Raw genomic sequence first — 16135 nt, 5'->3', positions numbered from 1 at the left:
CTCAAATTCAATGGTAACCCTAGTCGTGGTATATCATCAATGCTTCTGCAGTATTGCCATGCAAGATCATCTCTAATATGACGTGAACGTGAAGACGACATCGAAGGATCTAAAATAAAACATAACGAATTAAAAAACTCAATAAGAAGCATCATACACACCTTTCCCCAAAAACACTCAATAAGAAGCAAAGAATAGGGATTTTGTACCAAATCGTTCTCACGGAACCTAAGATTTGTGGGTTCCCTTCTAACGGACTCTAGACATATGAAGAACTCGGCCCTCAAGAGGCCTTTTAAACCCCAAATGAAAAAGGATAACTTTCGACATTTTTAAGTGCGATGATACTGTATCGTACGATACACCCTGTAGCGTACGATACAATAGGCTACATGGGGTGTATCGTATGATACACTTGATACGGGTACGATACACACTCGTTTCACAATACGAGTGTGTATCGTATCACAAAATGCAAAAGTAACGATACATATCGTGCGATACGTACAACCATGGTCTACCCCATTCTCTTAAGTCTTTTCAAGCTTGTTCTTAATCTTTGACCTTATAATGTTAATATTTAAGAAAATTAAACTAGAGAGAAGAGAATTGGAATCTACATGTCATTGACAATCCTAATTATGAAAGCTATATTTTTGTCAAAAAAAAGGCCAACGTGTCATAGTTAGAGATAACAATAGAGATTTATGTCATCCCTAAACATTAACCAACTACATTTTGTATTTCTCACTTTCTTCTATCTTATTCTACATGTAATTGGATTTATATTTATTGTTTCTATATTTATGGACTCTTTACTAAATTTATTATTTCTTAATGTATTTTTTTACAAATTTTAAATGTGGATCCACATGGTTTTCAATGTCTCTCTCCCTCTCTCTCTATATATATATTTCAATTTCATGCTTCCCTAAAATTCTCGGTAGTAAAGTTTGAAATCATTATTGTTGCACCTCTTTCTACTTGTGTGTGTATGTGTGTGCGCAAAAGGCTAGAATCCATCAAAGAATCATCCCTGCAATTTAGTAACATCATGTTTTCTCAATTTCATTCTATCTTGGATTTTTCTCAATGCACTAATTGAATCTTTTAATACCTCCAGCCAATGTTATTAAAAGCATTGAGGCGAAGCGAGGCACTCCACCAAAAACTGAGGTGAGGCGTAAGCCTTGAGGCATAAAGCGTAAGGCTCAAATATTTTTTTTGAAAACTTAAAAAAAACAATAAAAAATATCTAAAATTACAAATAAATAAAAAATGCTTTATTGATGAAGAAAGTGCCGACAAGAAATAAAAAATCTCAAATAAATACTGAAAAATATGAGGCTAACATGTAAAAGTAACATTAATGCAACTTGATTGTTATATAGTGATGCCTTTTGTATTGAAGAATGAAAAAGTGACATACAAAAATGGCCATGTTTATGATATGATTAAGCTTATGATTAATTAAAAGATAATGTTTTGATTCCATACTTAAATCCAAAAATATAGGATGGTCATCTGTATCATTTGACAAGGTTTTGATTGTCAATGAAAAGAATTCAAACTTCAAATGAACCCACAAAAATTGTAATTTGGTATAGTGTAGTAAACTTTTAGAATGTGGCATTAAAGTAAGATAGACTATAATTAAAGGCAATCATGGATATGTTTAGAAAGCAGCCAAAAAAATCCATCTCTAACCAATGTGGGCTCCGCTTGTCTGGTAGGAGCAGCTAGTGCATGTCACCTTGTGTTGGGGTGTTGCATGTTAAAACCCAATGATATAGTTGTATAAATGGTAGGGGTCTGACTAACCCCAGCTTGCCTTTCAAAAAAAAAGAATGGGAAGAGAGAGAGAGACAAGACTCTAGACAAAGACAAAGAGCGAGAGAGAGAGAGAGAGAGACAGACAAAGAGAGAGGAGGAAGAGAGAGCGACATAGATAGAGAGAGGGATGAGAGAGAGAGAGAGAGACGAGAGAAAGAGGAGAGAGAGAGAGAGAGAGAGAGAGAGAGAGAGAGAGAGAGAGAGAGACGAGGAAGTGTACCTGTCGCCTTCTTTTTCTTCTTCTTCTTATCTGTCAAAGACTCAAGGAGACCCAGAGACGAGACCGAGAGGGCTATTTGGCCCTAAAATTGGGTCAAATGGGGGCTTTGACCCCCATTTGACTCAATAAATATGAGGCGCACGCCTCATGCTTGAGGCACGCCTCGCCTTGAGGCGCACACATCATAGCATATGAGGTACCTCAGGGCAAATACACCTTAGGCTAGCGCCTCAAGGCGAGGCGTGCCTTTTGCTCCTTGATGTGCACTTTTAACAACACTGCCTCCAGCCTGTTGAGACGTGTTTGGATTTAGAAGTGTGTTTATGTATTTTGTTTCATGTATTTCTCCCTTTTACCCCTTTATGTATATTAGTTCTATTTGTATAATTGAGGGTAATTATGTCCTTGTAATATTATGTGATTTAATATTTATATGAAACAACCCTAGAATATGACCCATATTGGGAATCATGTCTTCAGCCTTCTTTATCTTTCCGCATCTTCTCTACTTCTTGCTAAATATCTTGGTGTGTGCAATATTTATCATGGTATTAGAGCCATGATTGGAGACTTGTGATCATTCCAAAAGGAATGTCCAAAGAGATCTCTTATCTTCTTCTCCAACTCAAGTTTCTCTCAAACTTCATTTATCTAAAACCCTTTTTATCTTCTTCTCCAACCCAAGCTTCTCTTTACTCAAATCTTCTCTTCTCTAAAACTTTTTTCTTCAAAGGTTTGATTCTCGATTTCTCTAATATTGGTCATCTATTATATAATCTAAAGTACCTTTATCTTTTCGTCCCAATATTGTGGTCATCTTTTCATCTGTGTCTAATATCAAATATTTTCTTCTACCATTTAGTTTGAATAGCCCTATGGTTTCTTGATCGTGCCTTATTCTGATTCTAAACTTTTTTTATATTTCACGGGATTGTGCTTCTCACGGCATAGCTAACATTATCTCAGGTGATTCTTCTTGATTTAGGGTTCAGTTTCTGTGAGCTAAAAAAAACAGATCCTTGGCTTATTGAATTGATCGATGCTGATGAATTGATTTGTCATTGAGAGATATTGCTAGATTGTCAGTTATTTGGATATATGTGCCATGTCTGTGAATCTGTAACTTGCCCGTGATTTTGGGCTTGAATCAGTTTTGTGCCTGTGACTTTCGTTCTTCATCTGCTTTTTTGTTTCTTTCTCTTCGTTACTTTTGTTTCATTCTTTTTTGTTATTTATGGACCCAAATTTCGTTCAGTCTTGCCTTACTTTCAGTTTCCTAAATTAGCTTGTTTTTGAGAAATGGAATAGTTTCAATTTCTTGACTTGGAAAAGGCAGATCGCTCCTTTCATTAGGTGCTAGGATCTTTCTGGACTTCTTGATGGATCGGTTGTAGTCCGAGTAGAATCTCATGCAGGAAGGGTAGGACGAAAAGGGGGCTATCCTTTCATCTAGACTTGTTCACAATCTAGAGTATGTTGCTTGGATGAAGAGGGACCAAGCATTGGTAGCGTACATCGCCTCCACTCTATCTCAAGAAGTTTTGATTGGGATCTCGGATGATTGTACGACAATGAAACTATGGAATAGGCTAGTGCAGGCGTATTCGTAGACCTCTGAAGCAAGAGTGTATTTGAAGAAGAAATTCCAAGTTTTGAAGAAGGGCAACTTGTCCATCATGGACTATATGAATAAAGCCAAAAGCATCACCGATCAGCTAGCTATGGTTGGGTGTGAAGTGCATGACAAAGATATGGTGCAATAAACCTTAAATGGTTTGGGATCCGAATATCATGTGTTGGCCACTACGTTGGCATGTTTGCCTCAACTGCCAAATCTTGATGATTTGAGATCAAAGCTTTTGCATGATGAAATGTCCTTGAAAAGATTGTTAGGGAGTTGGATTCAGCTAGTGATACTCATGAATTGCTTGTGACTGGCACTTTCATATGGTCATGGAAGAAGTGGAGGTTCCTCACGAGGAGGGAGAGGACATGGGCGTAACCCAAATCAAGGAGAAATGGGGCTGCTGCTAGGACTGCTGCCCATGCCTAATACTCCTTATAATGCCAATGTTGGGCCAAGCAAAAATATCTCTACCTATTAGATTATAGCTTCTTCACAAACCCTATCTTCAACCAATATCATTGTGATTTCTTGGAGCAGCCTAGGTGCAAAAATATTCACAATTAAGTGCTGGTAAATCTCCTAGGCTGCAGTGCAACTTTGCAACTTGCTTCAGCCTTGAATGCCTTACATACATTAAAGTACATCAGCATTAAACTACATTAGGATGCACTTCCTTTCATTTCCCTGAGTATGATGCATAAGGAGAACTTTCATTTTCTCCAATGGTTTTGCATGAAAGCCTGCCCAAATAACCATATAGACAAAGCTTTCGTACTTGGGTCTTTAGGCGAACTTTAAAACTTGTTTTATTGAGCATTCTTCAGAAATTTAAAGGATAGGTTTTTGTATGAAACAAATTTTAGCATGCCTTTAAGGGTATTTCTAGAATTAGAAATGTAGGAGAGGTTTATGATTCTAAATAGTGGGGGCATCTGCTAGGTACTTGTGTAGCTACTTATAGGGATGAATTTGACATCACAAAATTATAATACATGATATTATCTATCTCCTTCAGCAGCCATCTAAGTCACACAAACTCGCCAAAGAGGCCGCCGCATCTGCGTCAATGCGACGCGGGTGAGGTCAATAAACCCTGGGTGTAGTCAACTCGTACCCAAGGTTATCTGCCCGTTTAAAAAAAAGAAATTTGGGAAGGGGGTTAGAGCTGACTCCTCCTCCTCTTCCGACGTTAGTTCAACATGTATGTCTCTCTTTCTCTCTCTTTGTTCCTCCTCTTCTTCTTCCTTCTCCTCCTTCTATCTTTCATTTTCTTCCTTCTCTACCTCCTCCTCCTCTCTTTCTTCTTCCTTCTCCTCCTTCCCCTCGTTGGCAACTTGGCACAAGGGAATAACAATTGTAGATTGTTAATTTGATTTATTGCATGAATTTATGGATGATGAATTGATGATATGATAATTGTTTTTATTTTATTAGTGTTAACTTAAAACTGTTAATATATATATATATATATATATATATATATATATATATATATATATATATATATATATATATATATATATATATATATATATACCCTCTCCGAACTCCCGCACCCAAGTTTTTCAAAGTGCTGCATCATCGCATCTTCACCCGTATCCACACCCGCACCTATGTGACATAGGCAGCCATCTTGAAGGTAATCTGTGTGTAGGGCATTGATTGCATTTCAACATGATGCTATTAGTGGTTCTTTACAGTGTGAGGCTGAAGACTTTTTCATCTAAATCGTCTTGCCAATTTATTTATTTTATTTGAATTTTCTAGATTCAGACCATGTATATTTGCATCCACTTGCAGTTCGATGATGATCAAATTTTTCAATAGCGAAAGGTTACTTACCTTTTCATGTATAGCCTTAGAGACATTTTTTATATGCATCATACACCTGGTTCAGGCATTTGTTTCAGTTTAAAAAGGTAGGATGATCTGACATTATTTTACTTAATTTTGCCGGTTAGATGATGAGTTAATTGAGGGTCCATCAAGAATATCTCTTAACTGTCCCATAAGGTACCAATTGCACCCTTACTGGCAATTTTATGGTCTCATATCTATGTTATGCTTCTCCAAAAGTTATTAACCAACTGCAATGTGTGTCTTTTCATTATTGATAGCTTCCAGCGCATTAAAACCCCTGTTAAAGGGCAGAGTTGTAGACACCTTCAGGTAGGACGTATACCATACTGTTAAACATGTACTGAATGTTGATGTTAAAGAAGCAGTTGTGCCTTTATGATAACATATAGTGTAAGATGAGGTGATTTCTGTTTAACTTCGTGTGTTTGTCTTGTAGTGCTTTGACTATGAAAACTTTATGGAAATAAACTCAAGAAAACCATCTTGGCGCTGTCCTCATTGCAATCAGTCTGTCAGTTGCACTGACCTGCGTATTGATCAAAATATGCTGGAGGCAAGTAATCCTTTTACTCGGATGCTTGCTTCTATTTTGCATATAGTGTTGCAATACTTGATGATGCATGCTGCTATTTTGTGTAGGTGTTGAGAGAGGTAGGGAATGATGTTTCTGATGTACTCATCTCGCCAGATGGGTCCTGGAAGCCCTATCTTGAACATGACATTCTTCTAGACCAATTACCCATGCGTTTTTCACATGGAAGCAGGGAAGGTTCTGAGGGGGTTGAATCTAAGAGATGTTCAGCTAATTCTAGCATTGTCATGGATTTGACAATAGAAGCTGAAGACAATGGTAAAAACATGGTTTATACTGATGCGGGTCTAGAAATTTCAAGACAAAACACTACTCAAAATATATGCACAAGCAGATATGAAACCATTGATCGGAAACCTTCTCAAGAAATTCTCGAGGGCTTAGCTCATACTGTAAGTCGTTCTGGGACACCATATGTTCATGCTTTGGCAGAAGCAAGCCAAAGGCATGATCAGATTTTGCGAGATATCTGGACAAGGGCAACATCAATAGACTATGTCTCTCATGATTCTAATGTTCCTCCAGTTCCTTTGGATGTCCCAAGAGTTCCTTTCTTTGATTCAAGTTTCAGTAGCAGTGACCTGGCTCCTATGACTGCGGATGCGGTTACAAGTGCACCTAATAGAGAATCAATAGATACTCGAGGTATTTATCAACCATCAGGCACTTCCTTGCAAAGTGTTCCACCTGCTAGTCAAGTTGTGTCTGCTGAGGATCTTCAGATTCAACATTCATGGATGACAAGTCCAAATGCTATAATCGAGTCTGGGAGACCTGCAATACCTAGAAATGTCACTAGGGCACCCGTAGCAATCCAGGCATTGCCAGCTCCAACACAAATGCAAAGTGTATTATCAAGGGTAAGAAGAAGCATGCCAACCTCAAACTCAACTGTAGTCAATGCACCGGTTACATCTCCATCCACTGTTGGTAATGTTGACATTGAGCGTCAACAATTACTCAGGGCACAAATGAATCATCTTGGAGTTTCAGAACTTGCTTCAACTTCTTTGCCTCTGCACTCAAACTCACAGGTAAGTTTCTTTTTCATTTCTTTAGTATGAACATACTATATGGATCTCCTTTAATGTTAATTGGTACCTCCCTTTAGTTCTTGTGATTCATCTTTTTATTTTTTTATGGAGTCATCTTTCAACTGCAGAAATACTGGTTGTTGACATTTTAGCAAACATATGATTTTGTACACACACCGTCTCTTTTATGATATATTTGCTTGTTGCCGTTTTTTATTTTCTGCTGTTTGTTAGAGATTGAAGGTTCTGAGGTTCAGCCACAAGAATAGAGAGAGAATGGAGGGGAGAACGTATGCTGCTGAAAAACCCTCAATAGGGATCTGCATATTAGGCTTTTCTTTAAGTATTTGTAATACAAATATTAGGGTACTAAAATACCCTCTGCACAATAGACTAAAATACAAGTGAGCCATTAATGAGCATGTGAGATAATGAATAATAGTTGTACATGGTTTTGAACCATGTACAACTTCTTTTCACCCTCCCTCAAGTTGTACATGGTTTTGAACCATGAACAACTTGCCTTTTAACATCCAAAATCTGTCCTTGATGAGTCCTTTTGTAAACAAGTCAGCAACTTGATCAGTGGTCCGAACAAATTCAGGTTCAATTTCCTTCTCTTCAACTTTCTGTCTTACAAAATGTTGATCTATTTCAATATGCTTGGCACGACTATGGTAGATGGGATTAAAAGACATGTTAATGGCACTTTGATTATCACATAAGAGAAGACATCGAGATATCGATTCTCCTACTTCTATCAACAGGTGTCTGATCCAAGTTACTTCAGCCGTGACAGCTGCCATTGATCTATATTCGGCTTCTGTACTCGACCTGGCAATGGACTTTTGTTTCCTACTGCTCCAGGAGACTAGATTTAGGCCAATGAAAACACAGTATCTTGAGACCGACCTGCGCTCATCTGGATCTCCAGCTCAATCTGCATATGTGTAAGCAAGAAGTTCATGTGCGTCATGCTCATTTGTACTCTTTCTATACAAAAGACCATCTCCGATAGTTCCCTTCAAGTATCGAAGAATGCGTTTAACAGCTTCCATATGCCCAATATGCGGCTCATGCATGAACTGAGATACCTGATTAACTGAGTAGACAATATCAGGTTGAGTGAAACTGAGATATTGAAGCATCCCTATTATCTTGCAATATCCTGTAGGGTCCTCGTACAATTCTCCATCTTGGGAACTGAGTTTCTGATAGAGTACACTGGGTGTGCTTAGAGGCTTGCAATCTTTCATACCTGCCTTGTTGAGAACATCAATGGTATACTTATGTTGAGTAAGTGTCATGCCTTCAGTGATCCTGTTAACTTCAACTCTAAGAAAATATTGTAGTTTACCAAGGTCCTTCATCTTAAACCTGTGATTCAAAAGCTCTTTGACCTACTCAAAATGCTCATTAGAATTACTTGTAATGATAATGTCATCTACATATATCAATAACAGTGTAACTATATCTTTGCATTTGAATATGAAGAGAGAATGATCAAGGAGAGATCGACTAAAACCATATTTCTCTACTTTAAGAGAAAAACTATCAAACCAAAATCGAGACGCGTGCTTAAAACCATATATAGCTCTCTTTAACCTACACACATATTCTTTGGAGTTTCCTTCTGCATATCCAGTGGGTTGCTCCATGTATACTTCCTCTTTTAGATTTCCATATAGAAACACATTTTTGACATCCAGTTGACTAAGAGTCCACTGTTGCTCAACTAATGATAATATAATTCTAATAGTGCCCATTTTTTCAATCTCATCATAGTCTTGTCTTTGCTTCTGTGTGAAGCCTTTTGCAACCAGTCTAACTTTATATCGCTCAATAGTACCATTTGACTTGTACTTTATCTTATACACCCACTTTAATCCAACATTTTTATCTTGTGGTATGAGAACAATATCCCAAGTACCACATTCATGAAGCGCCTCCATTTCTTTATTCATAACTTCAATCCATCTTTTAGAATTTGTTGTTTGATAAAATGTTGTGGGTTGATCTTTCTTACCTAAAAAGGTTAAAAAGAGTTGGATGTCCATCGTGAAATTCTCATAACTAACCCACCTTTTAATCGAATGTCGAGCAGATCTTCTGGGAGCAGAAGATGGAACAAAAACAAAAGAAGAGTTCATCTCCTGATTAGAGATAGAAGAAGCCTCATTCTCTCGTCGAGAGTAAACAATGCCTTTATACCTTTCGGGAGGCAAGAGTGGTTCTGATTCCACGCTATCCTGAGTCCTTTGTGTGACATCAGGCATGATATTTCCATCATTCTTTTGATCACATTTTGAAGAACAAATATCATCAGTACTAGAAAAGAGATCAGAGTTCAACCAGGGATGATAAACCTCAAATTCAGAATGAGTGTTAACATTATGATCAAAGTTTAATTCATCAAAGACAACATTCTTGGATATTTTGATGCGCTTACTCCCGGGATCATAACATCTGTACCTTTTATAATCATGAGTAGGGGTGGCAATCGGGTTGGGTTGGCAGGTCAGCATACCTCAATCCGAACCCGACCTGTTTATTAAACGGGTAACCCGACATGACCCGCCAACCCGCTTAATAAACTGGTTGGGTCGGGTAAACGGGTTGGCTGGTTAGCGGGTCAAGTTGGCGGGTCGGGTTGGTGGGTAGGGTTGGCGGGTCGGCGGGTTGACCCGCCCGCCTAACCCGTTTATTAAACGGGTCAGCCGGGTTGGCGGGCTGGCATACCCCTAACACGAACCCGACCCGTTTAATAAACGGGTTAGGCGGGTCGACCCGTTTATTAAACGGGTTCGTTTTTACCCAACTCGAACCCGCCTAAGAGGCGGGTTGGCGGGTCGTGTCAGGTTTTGCCACCCTAATCATGAGCATATCTCATAAATCTGCACTTAAAGGCCTCATCCTGAAACTTGTGCCGTATTGAACTGTCAACATGAACATAACATCCACAGTCGAATACACGCAAATCATGATAATTTGAATGAACGTCATACAAGAAAAATTAGGGTGATTTATCTTTCAAGATATTCATGGGCAATCGGTTTATGACACGTATTGTTGAATGAAAGGCTTTTGCCCAGAAGGTAACTGGGAGATTACTATCATGCATCATACTCATAGTACTCTCGACAATATGGCAATGCTTCCGTTCGGCAATCTCATTCTGTTGGGGTGTATGAGGGCAAGACACCCGCCTACTTATTTCATTAGTTTGATGAAAATTAATAAAATCATTTGAGGAGAATTTACCCCCTACGTAAGAATATTTTCAGAGAATTGATTCTTAACAAAGGAATGAAAATTCTGAAATAACTTGAAAGTTTTAGATTTGCATTTCATAAAGAAGATCCATATGAAGCGAGAATAGCTATCAACGAATATGAGATATTATCTAATTCTAGACATAGAGGAAACTAGGGCAGGACCCCAAATATCAGAACATATAATTTCAAACGGTCTTGAAGCTCTTTTATTAATAGAATGAAATGAAAGAACATGACTCTTACACTGAAGACAGCTAGAACATTTTTTATTATCAACACTTAAACCTAAACTTGACTTGGGAATAAGATTGTTTGAAACAAGCTTTTCAATAAAATGACCACTACAATGACTCAGACGACCATGCCAAAGATTTGGCTCAATACATTCGGAAAGACTAAAGACACTCTTAGGAAGTACTGAAGAGGAAGGTGAGGTGAGCTTTAAGGTGGAACCAACAGGCCGAACACGAGTAGAAGGATTCTCTTGGAAGACATACATATTGCCTTGTCGTTTTCCTTCAGCGAACGTTTCCCTCATGTGAAGGTCCTTGACATGAACAGAAAAGGAAGTAAACTCAACTGAAGCATTAATATCATCAATAAGCTTAGAAAAATAAATAATATTTTTCTTGATGTTAGGGGCATGAATGACATTCGAATGAGTGAGCGAGGATTTTGACATAGGAATAACAGAGTTTCCAATGTGACAAATGAGGTGGTGAGATCCATCTCCAGTGACTATACTATTTATACCAACATAAGGAACAAAAGTTAGGAGCTTACCTGCATCACCAGTAACATGAGTGGCTGCACCTGAGTCAACATACCAAGTGACCTGATCATTCTGTTTTAAGTTTAATTCAGCTAAGGCGGACAATAACAACTCCTTGACTTCTCCACTGTTCCTCAAACTATCTATCCTCTTTCTTATCTCTAATTGCTTTCCTCTGTTTTGGGGGTTGAACCAACAATTAACTTTGATGTGCCCTCTTTTGTTGCATAAAAAACAAGTGGGTATCGTCCTTTGTCTCTGCGAATTGGGAGGAATGTTGGGTGTAGGTAATATGCCACGACTTCCTTGTTCATTCCTTCCTTGACCACCCTTCTCTCTAAAATCATACCTACCATGTCCTCGCCCATACTCTGTGGCAAGCACGTTTTGTGCTCCAATGGAAATATGTGTCTCTTCAGAAAATCCCTTCAAAGTCGTCTCATACTGAAAAAGTTTGGCACGAAGATCTTCAAATGTAGGTAAATCTAGTAAACATAACAAGGAAGTAACTATCATATGGTAATCGGGTCCCAACCCACTCAAAGTTTGATGCACCATATCCTTGTCACTAACTGCACACCCCACGATGGCTAACTGATCTGTAATAGTCTTCATTTTATTCAAGTATTCCATAATAGTCATAGAATCCTTTTTCAACATTTGAAACTCCTTTAAAAATAGTATTCAGGTCTGAGAAACTTGAGAATATGTTTGAACCAGTCAGTGCCATAACTGCATAGCGGAGAAGTCATCTGGAATTGCCACAAACACTTCTTGCGACAGAGTAGAAGTGATATAGGCCACAAACGCCTGATCTCGCTTCATCCAGGATATATATTTTGGATTTCTGATATATGTAATAGAAGAGTCTCCCTTACCATTCTTGTTTTCTTGTGGTATGAACTCTGGGGGAACTGGGATAGAGCCATTCAGATGTCCGGAAAGATCCTGATTTCTTATGAACGAAATAATTTGTCTCTTCCAGCTTAGGAAATTGGAGTTGTTCAGTTTCTCAGACATGAGTTGACTAAGGAAGCTTGAAGAAAGACCAGATTGAGGAGGAAATGAATCCATACTCAAGAGATGAAGAATATCGAAATCGAAAATGAAGACTATTAGATTCAAAAGAAATTCAGAAAAGAAATGAGAAACAAAGGAGAAAGATGATTTTAGAACAAGGTGGCAAGTAAAAATCTAACTCAAAAGAAATTCAGAACAGAAATTAGATTCCAAATAAATTCTACTTCACCTTTTTTTTTAAATCTGAACAATTTGCAGACCAGAAGCAGTAAAACAGATTTTGCTGTAAAATCTGTTTCGAATAAGACTCAATCAGTATCGAGCTAGCCACTTTGAAAATGACATGTTTTTTCTAAATTAGGAGGAAAGACAAAATAGATTCAAGAGATTGATCAGTAAAGAGAATTACAATTAATTAAAAGGAAGAGGTGATTATGCCCAGATCAAAGTTTGGCTTTGCATCTATTTTGGAAATCAGAAAAAGAAAGCTTTGACGTGATCCTTTCAATTTTGAAATCATGCCTAGATCAGAACTGATCTTATGCGGTTATCCAGAATCTTGTTTGTGAAAGATCACGTTCAGAATAGAAAGACAGTGAAGAGGAGAACAAATAATCGAAGGAAAGAAAAGAAAGCACGTCTAACCAATCCAAGGTTGAATTTAAAACTAAGAAATGAAAAAGGAGTTGATAGAATCGGTAAGAAGAAAGAATACAGGAAGGGGATTTGAGATGGAATAGAAAGATACCTTAGAAGAGGACGAGAAATTAGATTTTGATGAACCAAGGAGATCACGAACTTCAATGTTGAACCAGTGGCTCTGATACCATGTTAGAGATTGAAGGTTCTGAGGTTCAGCCACAAGAATAGAGAGAGAATGGAGGGGAGAGCGTATGCTGCTGAAAAACCCTCAATAGGGATCTGCGTATTAGGTTTTTCTTTAAGTATTTGTAATACAAATATTAAGGTACTAAAATACCCTCTACACAATAGACTAAAATACAAGTGAGCTATTAATGAGCATGTGACATAATGAATTTGAGTTGGGTCTGGATCTGAGATCCAAACCCAACCCAGATATGATTGACGACTTCTTTTCATTGTCTTATAATAGTTAGAACTATAGATCTACCATATGGCTTCCAGTTATTGGCGCGAGCTTGCTCATCACAAATTTTATGAGAATACTTGGGGAAATCTCAAAAGCTGCAATAAGTTGCACGAAAATTACAAAAAATTTATCATTCCTTCATAATTTATATTAGCCTCATAAATTAATATGAAGCTAGGGTTTTTTCTATATTTTTGATAATAGATATTTATTATTGCAATCCTTGCAACTGCAAATTACAATGTGATATCCATACTTAGTGGTAACATCATCGACAGGCTACATCTGCAAGTAATATGATGATTGGCCTGCAGGTGGTAATGGACCAAACTCTTAGTATATGTCGTGGTTGTGGTTCATTGTGCTGAGTTATGTGCAGGTTGGACTATTTTGTTTATTTAGATCATTTTGCATCAATATCTGGACATTTCATCATTTTGGAAATTTTTCTCTGGATAACATCTTTCACTTCATAACAAAGAAATGAATTTTCGCTCTGAATTTTGTGTATAGTTGTTATGATACCTGTTGTGCTGAACATTGAGCATTTCTCTTTATAGCCAAAAACCTGTTTTGCATTTTTTTTCTTTTTTAACAGTACCTCTATGTAATGATACCATCAGGAAGGACAGCATCATCCAAACCAACCCTTTCAATCTATCATTGGCCTTCCAGCCATGAGCCAAGCTGGTTTAGGGAATTCCCTGGACCAGCAAAGAATGAGAGCTCGAATTACTCAAGCCAGCGCCATCCAGGACCAACAAAGCTTGCATTATCAGCATAATCCTAACATGAGGATTCCTCAAACAAGTATTCAATCTGAAAGTATTGTTCGACAAGTCCCCTCACATCCATCATTCCCTATTCAGCTACCCCTACAGCCTAGTGTCCTCGGCACAACTGCTGGTCCACCTTTGGCAACGGTTCCTACTGCAAACCAACAAAGTCTTTTGACACAAAATGTGGTGCCTTCATCTCATTTGACCAGGCCATCACTATCCTCAGGATTGTCAATTCCTAGAAGTGCTGAAAATGCAAGACTGACTACTGATCAGAGGTGGAACAACCCTGTTGCACCAATACCTCGGTCTGAAACTTCAGTTGGTATGACTTCTGAACAGAATTGGAGGCCTGCTAAGCGGATGAGAGGAAGCATAGACATAAGCAACATGAATTTGGCTGGTGGTCGGGTCAATCCTAGTGTTGTAAGCCAATATCTGACTCAGCAACATGTTCAAAGCCAATATTTGACTCAGCAACATGCCCAACAAGCTCAGCCAAGATCATCTGTGGTTCCATCCACTGGGGCATCACATCTGCCTTTTCTAATCGCAAATAATCTCAGTGCCCACAGGTCTCAAACTCATGCATGGACTGGAAATACTGCAGAATGAACACAAGTATTGCCTGGCTAGCTTGGACCATCTCCATGATGAGCAATTTTGGCCTTTGTTTTCTTTTAGTTTTCCAGTAACCATTTCATTATAGAATTCAGTAGTGGTTGGTTCAATCAGTAGCAGTTGCACTGAAGATGATTGGCCTATATCTGTCATTGTTCGCACGTGCATGGGAGGCCAAGTTTGATATATTTTCCGTAACCACTCCAAACTACAGAGGGGCTGACCGCATGTGATTGTTTTGGGTATTCTCTGAAGAGCTTTATTGTATAGGGTTATTTGGTAGTGTCTAGTTGTAGATAACCTGCATCTCCTTTGTTGGTGCGTTTTCTGCACTAATTGTAGCTTTGTAAATCCTTGCCCATTTGAAAATTGTGACTCTCTCTCTCTCTCTCTCTCTCTCTCTCTGGCACATTTACGGTGATGAGACTGCCTTGAATTTTGGTTAAATTTCTTTGTTTTCTATTTAACGTCTGTTAACAGAAAGTTAATCGCAACAAAACTTTCTGAATGTGGGCATGTCAAAATGAGATAGAAACATGCCCAGGATGTATATGTTTTAGTTGGAAACAAATACGGCTGCCAAAAGCACTAAAATGACGTAAAAGTTAATGGTGGTAAACCGTATAACTAATTAGAGTTGCTCTAGCGATATACTTAGTATAGCTTGTTTGATAACAAGATATTATGATATCTCGTATTCACTGTTTGTAAAGCATTTATAAACGCAGACTGAGTGCAAGCAACTAAGAAAGTCATAAAGAAAAACACAAGCATGATATATGGAAGAGTGATGGTTCAAGAGGAAAATCTCCAATGCGTCTGATGAAGATGATTAATTACATGTTTATAGATGGTGGGTTTGAAGAAGACATGAGTGGGATTCAAACCCTTTTTTTCCACTCAAGAGGGTTACCTTGTGGTGCGTTTGAATCCCCTTAGATTTCACCCAACTGTGCGACTTGGTGTCGAGGCCAGCAAACAGTTTGTTGAGAAACAAAAAAAAAGGGTGTATATAGATGCCACTCTTTGTTATGAGTGTACCTCGATTGATAACTAATAAAGGCTCACCTAAAATTTGATCCACAAAAAGCTGGAAATTATCTCAAGAGAAGAATCCAAAGACCAAGATTTTTGTTGTTTTTAGTTTTGAGTAGATGAATGCGAACTTACATGAGTGCTAATCTTGCTGTGAACTGGGGTCTGGCTAGACATGTCTGAACAAGATGATACCAAGACAAGGTTAGCAACTTGTTTCTTACGAGGGTTCTTAGCACTCATCCAATGTGAAACCGGGTTTGGCCAGTCATGATGTTGGGATTTTTGTGCCGTCTTCTCTACTTCATGACATATCAAGCCCCGATAGCAAAGGAAACGTAGTAGACAAATATCAT

The 16135-nt window shown here is 38.2% G+C and overlaps 1 protein-coding gene across 1 annotated transcript in view; it reads left to right on the top strand.

Moving 5' to 3' along the window:
- Positions 1–15133, top strand: part of LOC149843742 (uncharacterized) — a 66970-nt gene extending 51837 nt beyond the window's left edge. The window contains exons 12-16 of the mRNA XM_090000046.1: positions 5642–5693; positions 5798–5849; positions 5977–6093; positions 6180–7166; positions 13968–15133. Of these exons, the coding sequence (XP_089856172.1) occupies positions 5642–5693; positions 5798–5849; positions 5977–6093; positions 6180–7166; positions 13968–14738 (1979 nt within the window). The 3' untranslated portion in view covers positions 14739–15133. The remainder of the gene's footprint in view (positions 1–5641; positions 5694–5797; positions 5850–5976; positions 6094–6179; positions 7167–13967) is intronic.
- Positions 15134–16135: the final 1002 nt, after the last annotated feature.

This window comes from Nuphar pumila, chromosome 3, assembly GCF_984573655.1.
Source record: "Nuphar pumila chromosome 3, dmNupPumi1.hap1.1, whole genome shotgun sequence".
In the NCBI taxonomy this organism is placed as follows: Eukaryota; Viridiplantae; Streptophyta; class Magnoliopsida; order Nymphaeales; family Nymphaeaceae; genus Nuphar; species Nuphar pumila.
This window is presented reverse-complemented; position numbering and strand designations above follow the sequence as displayed.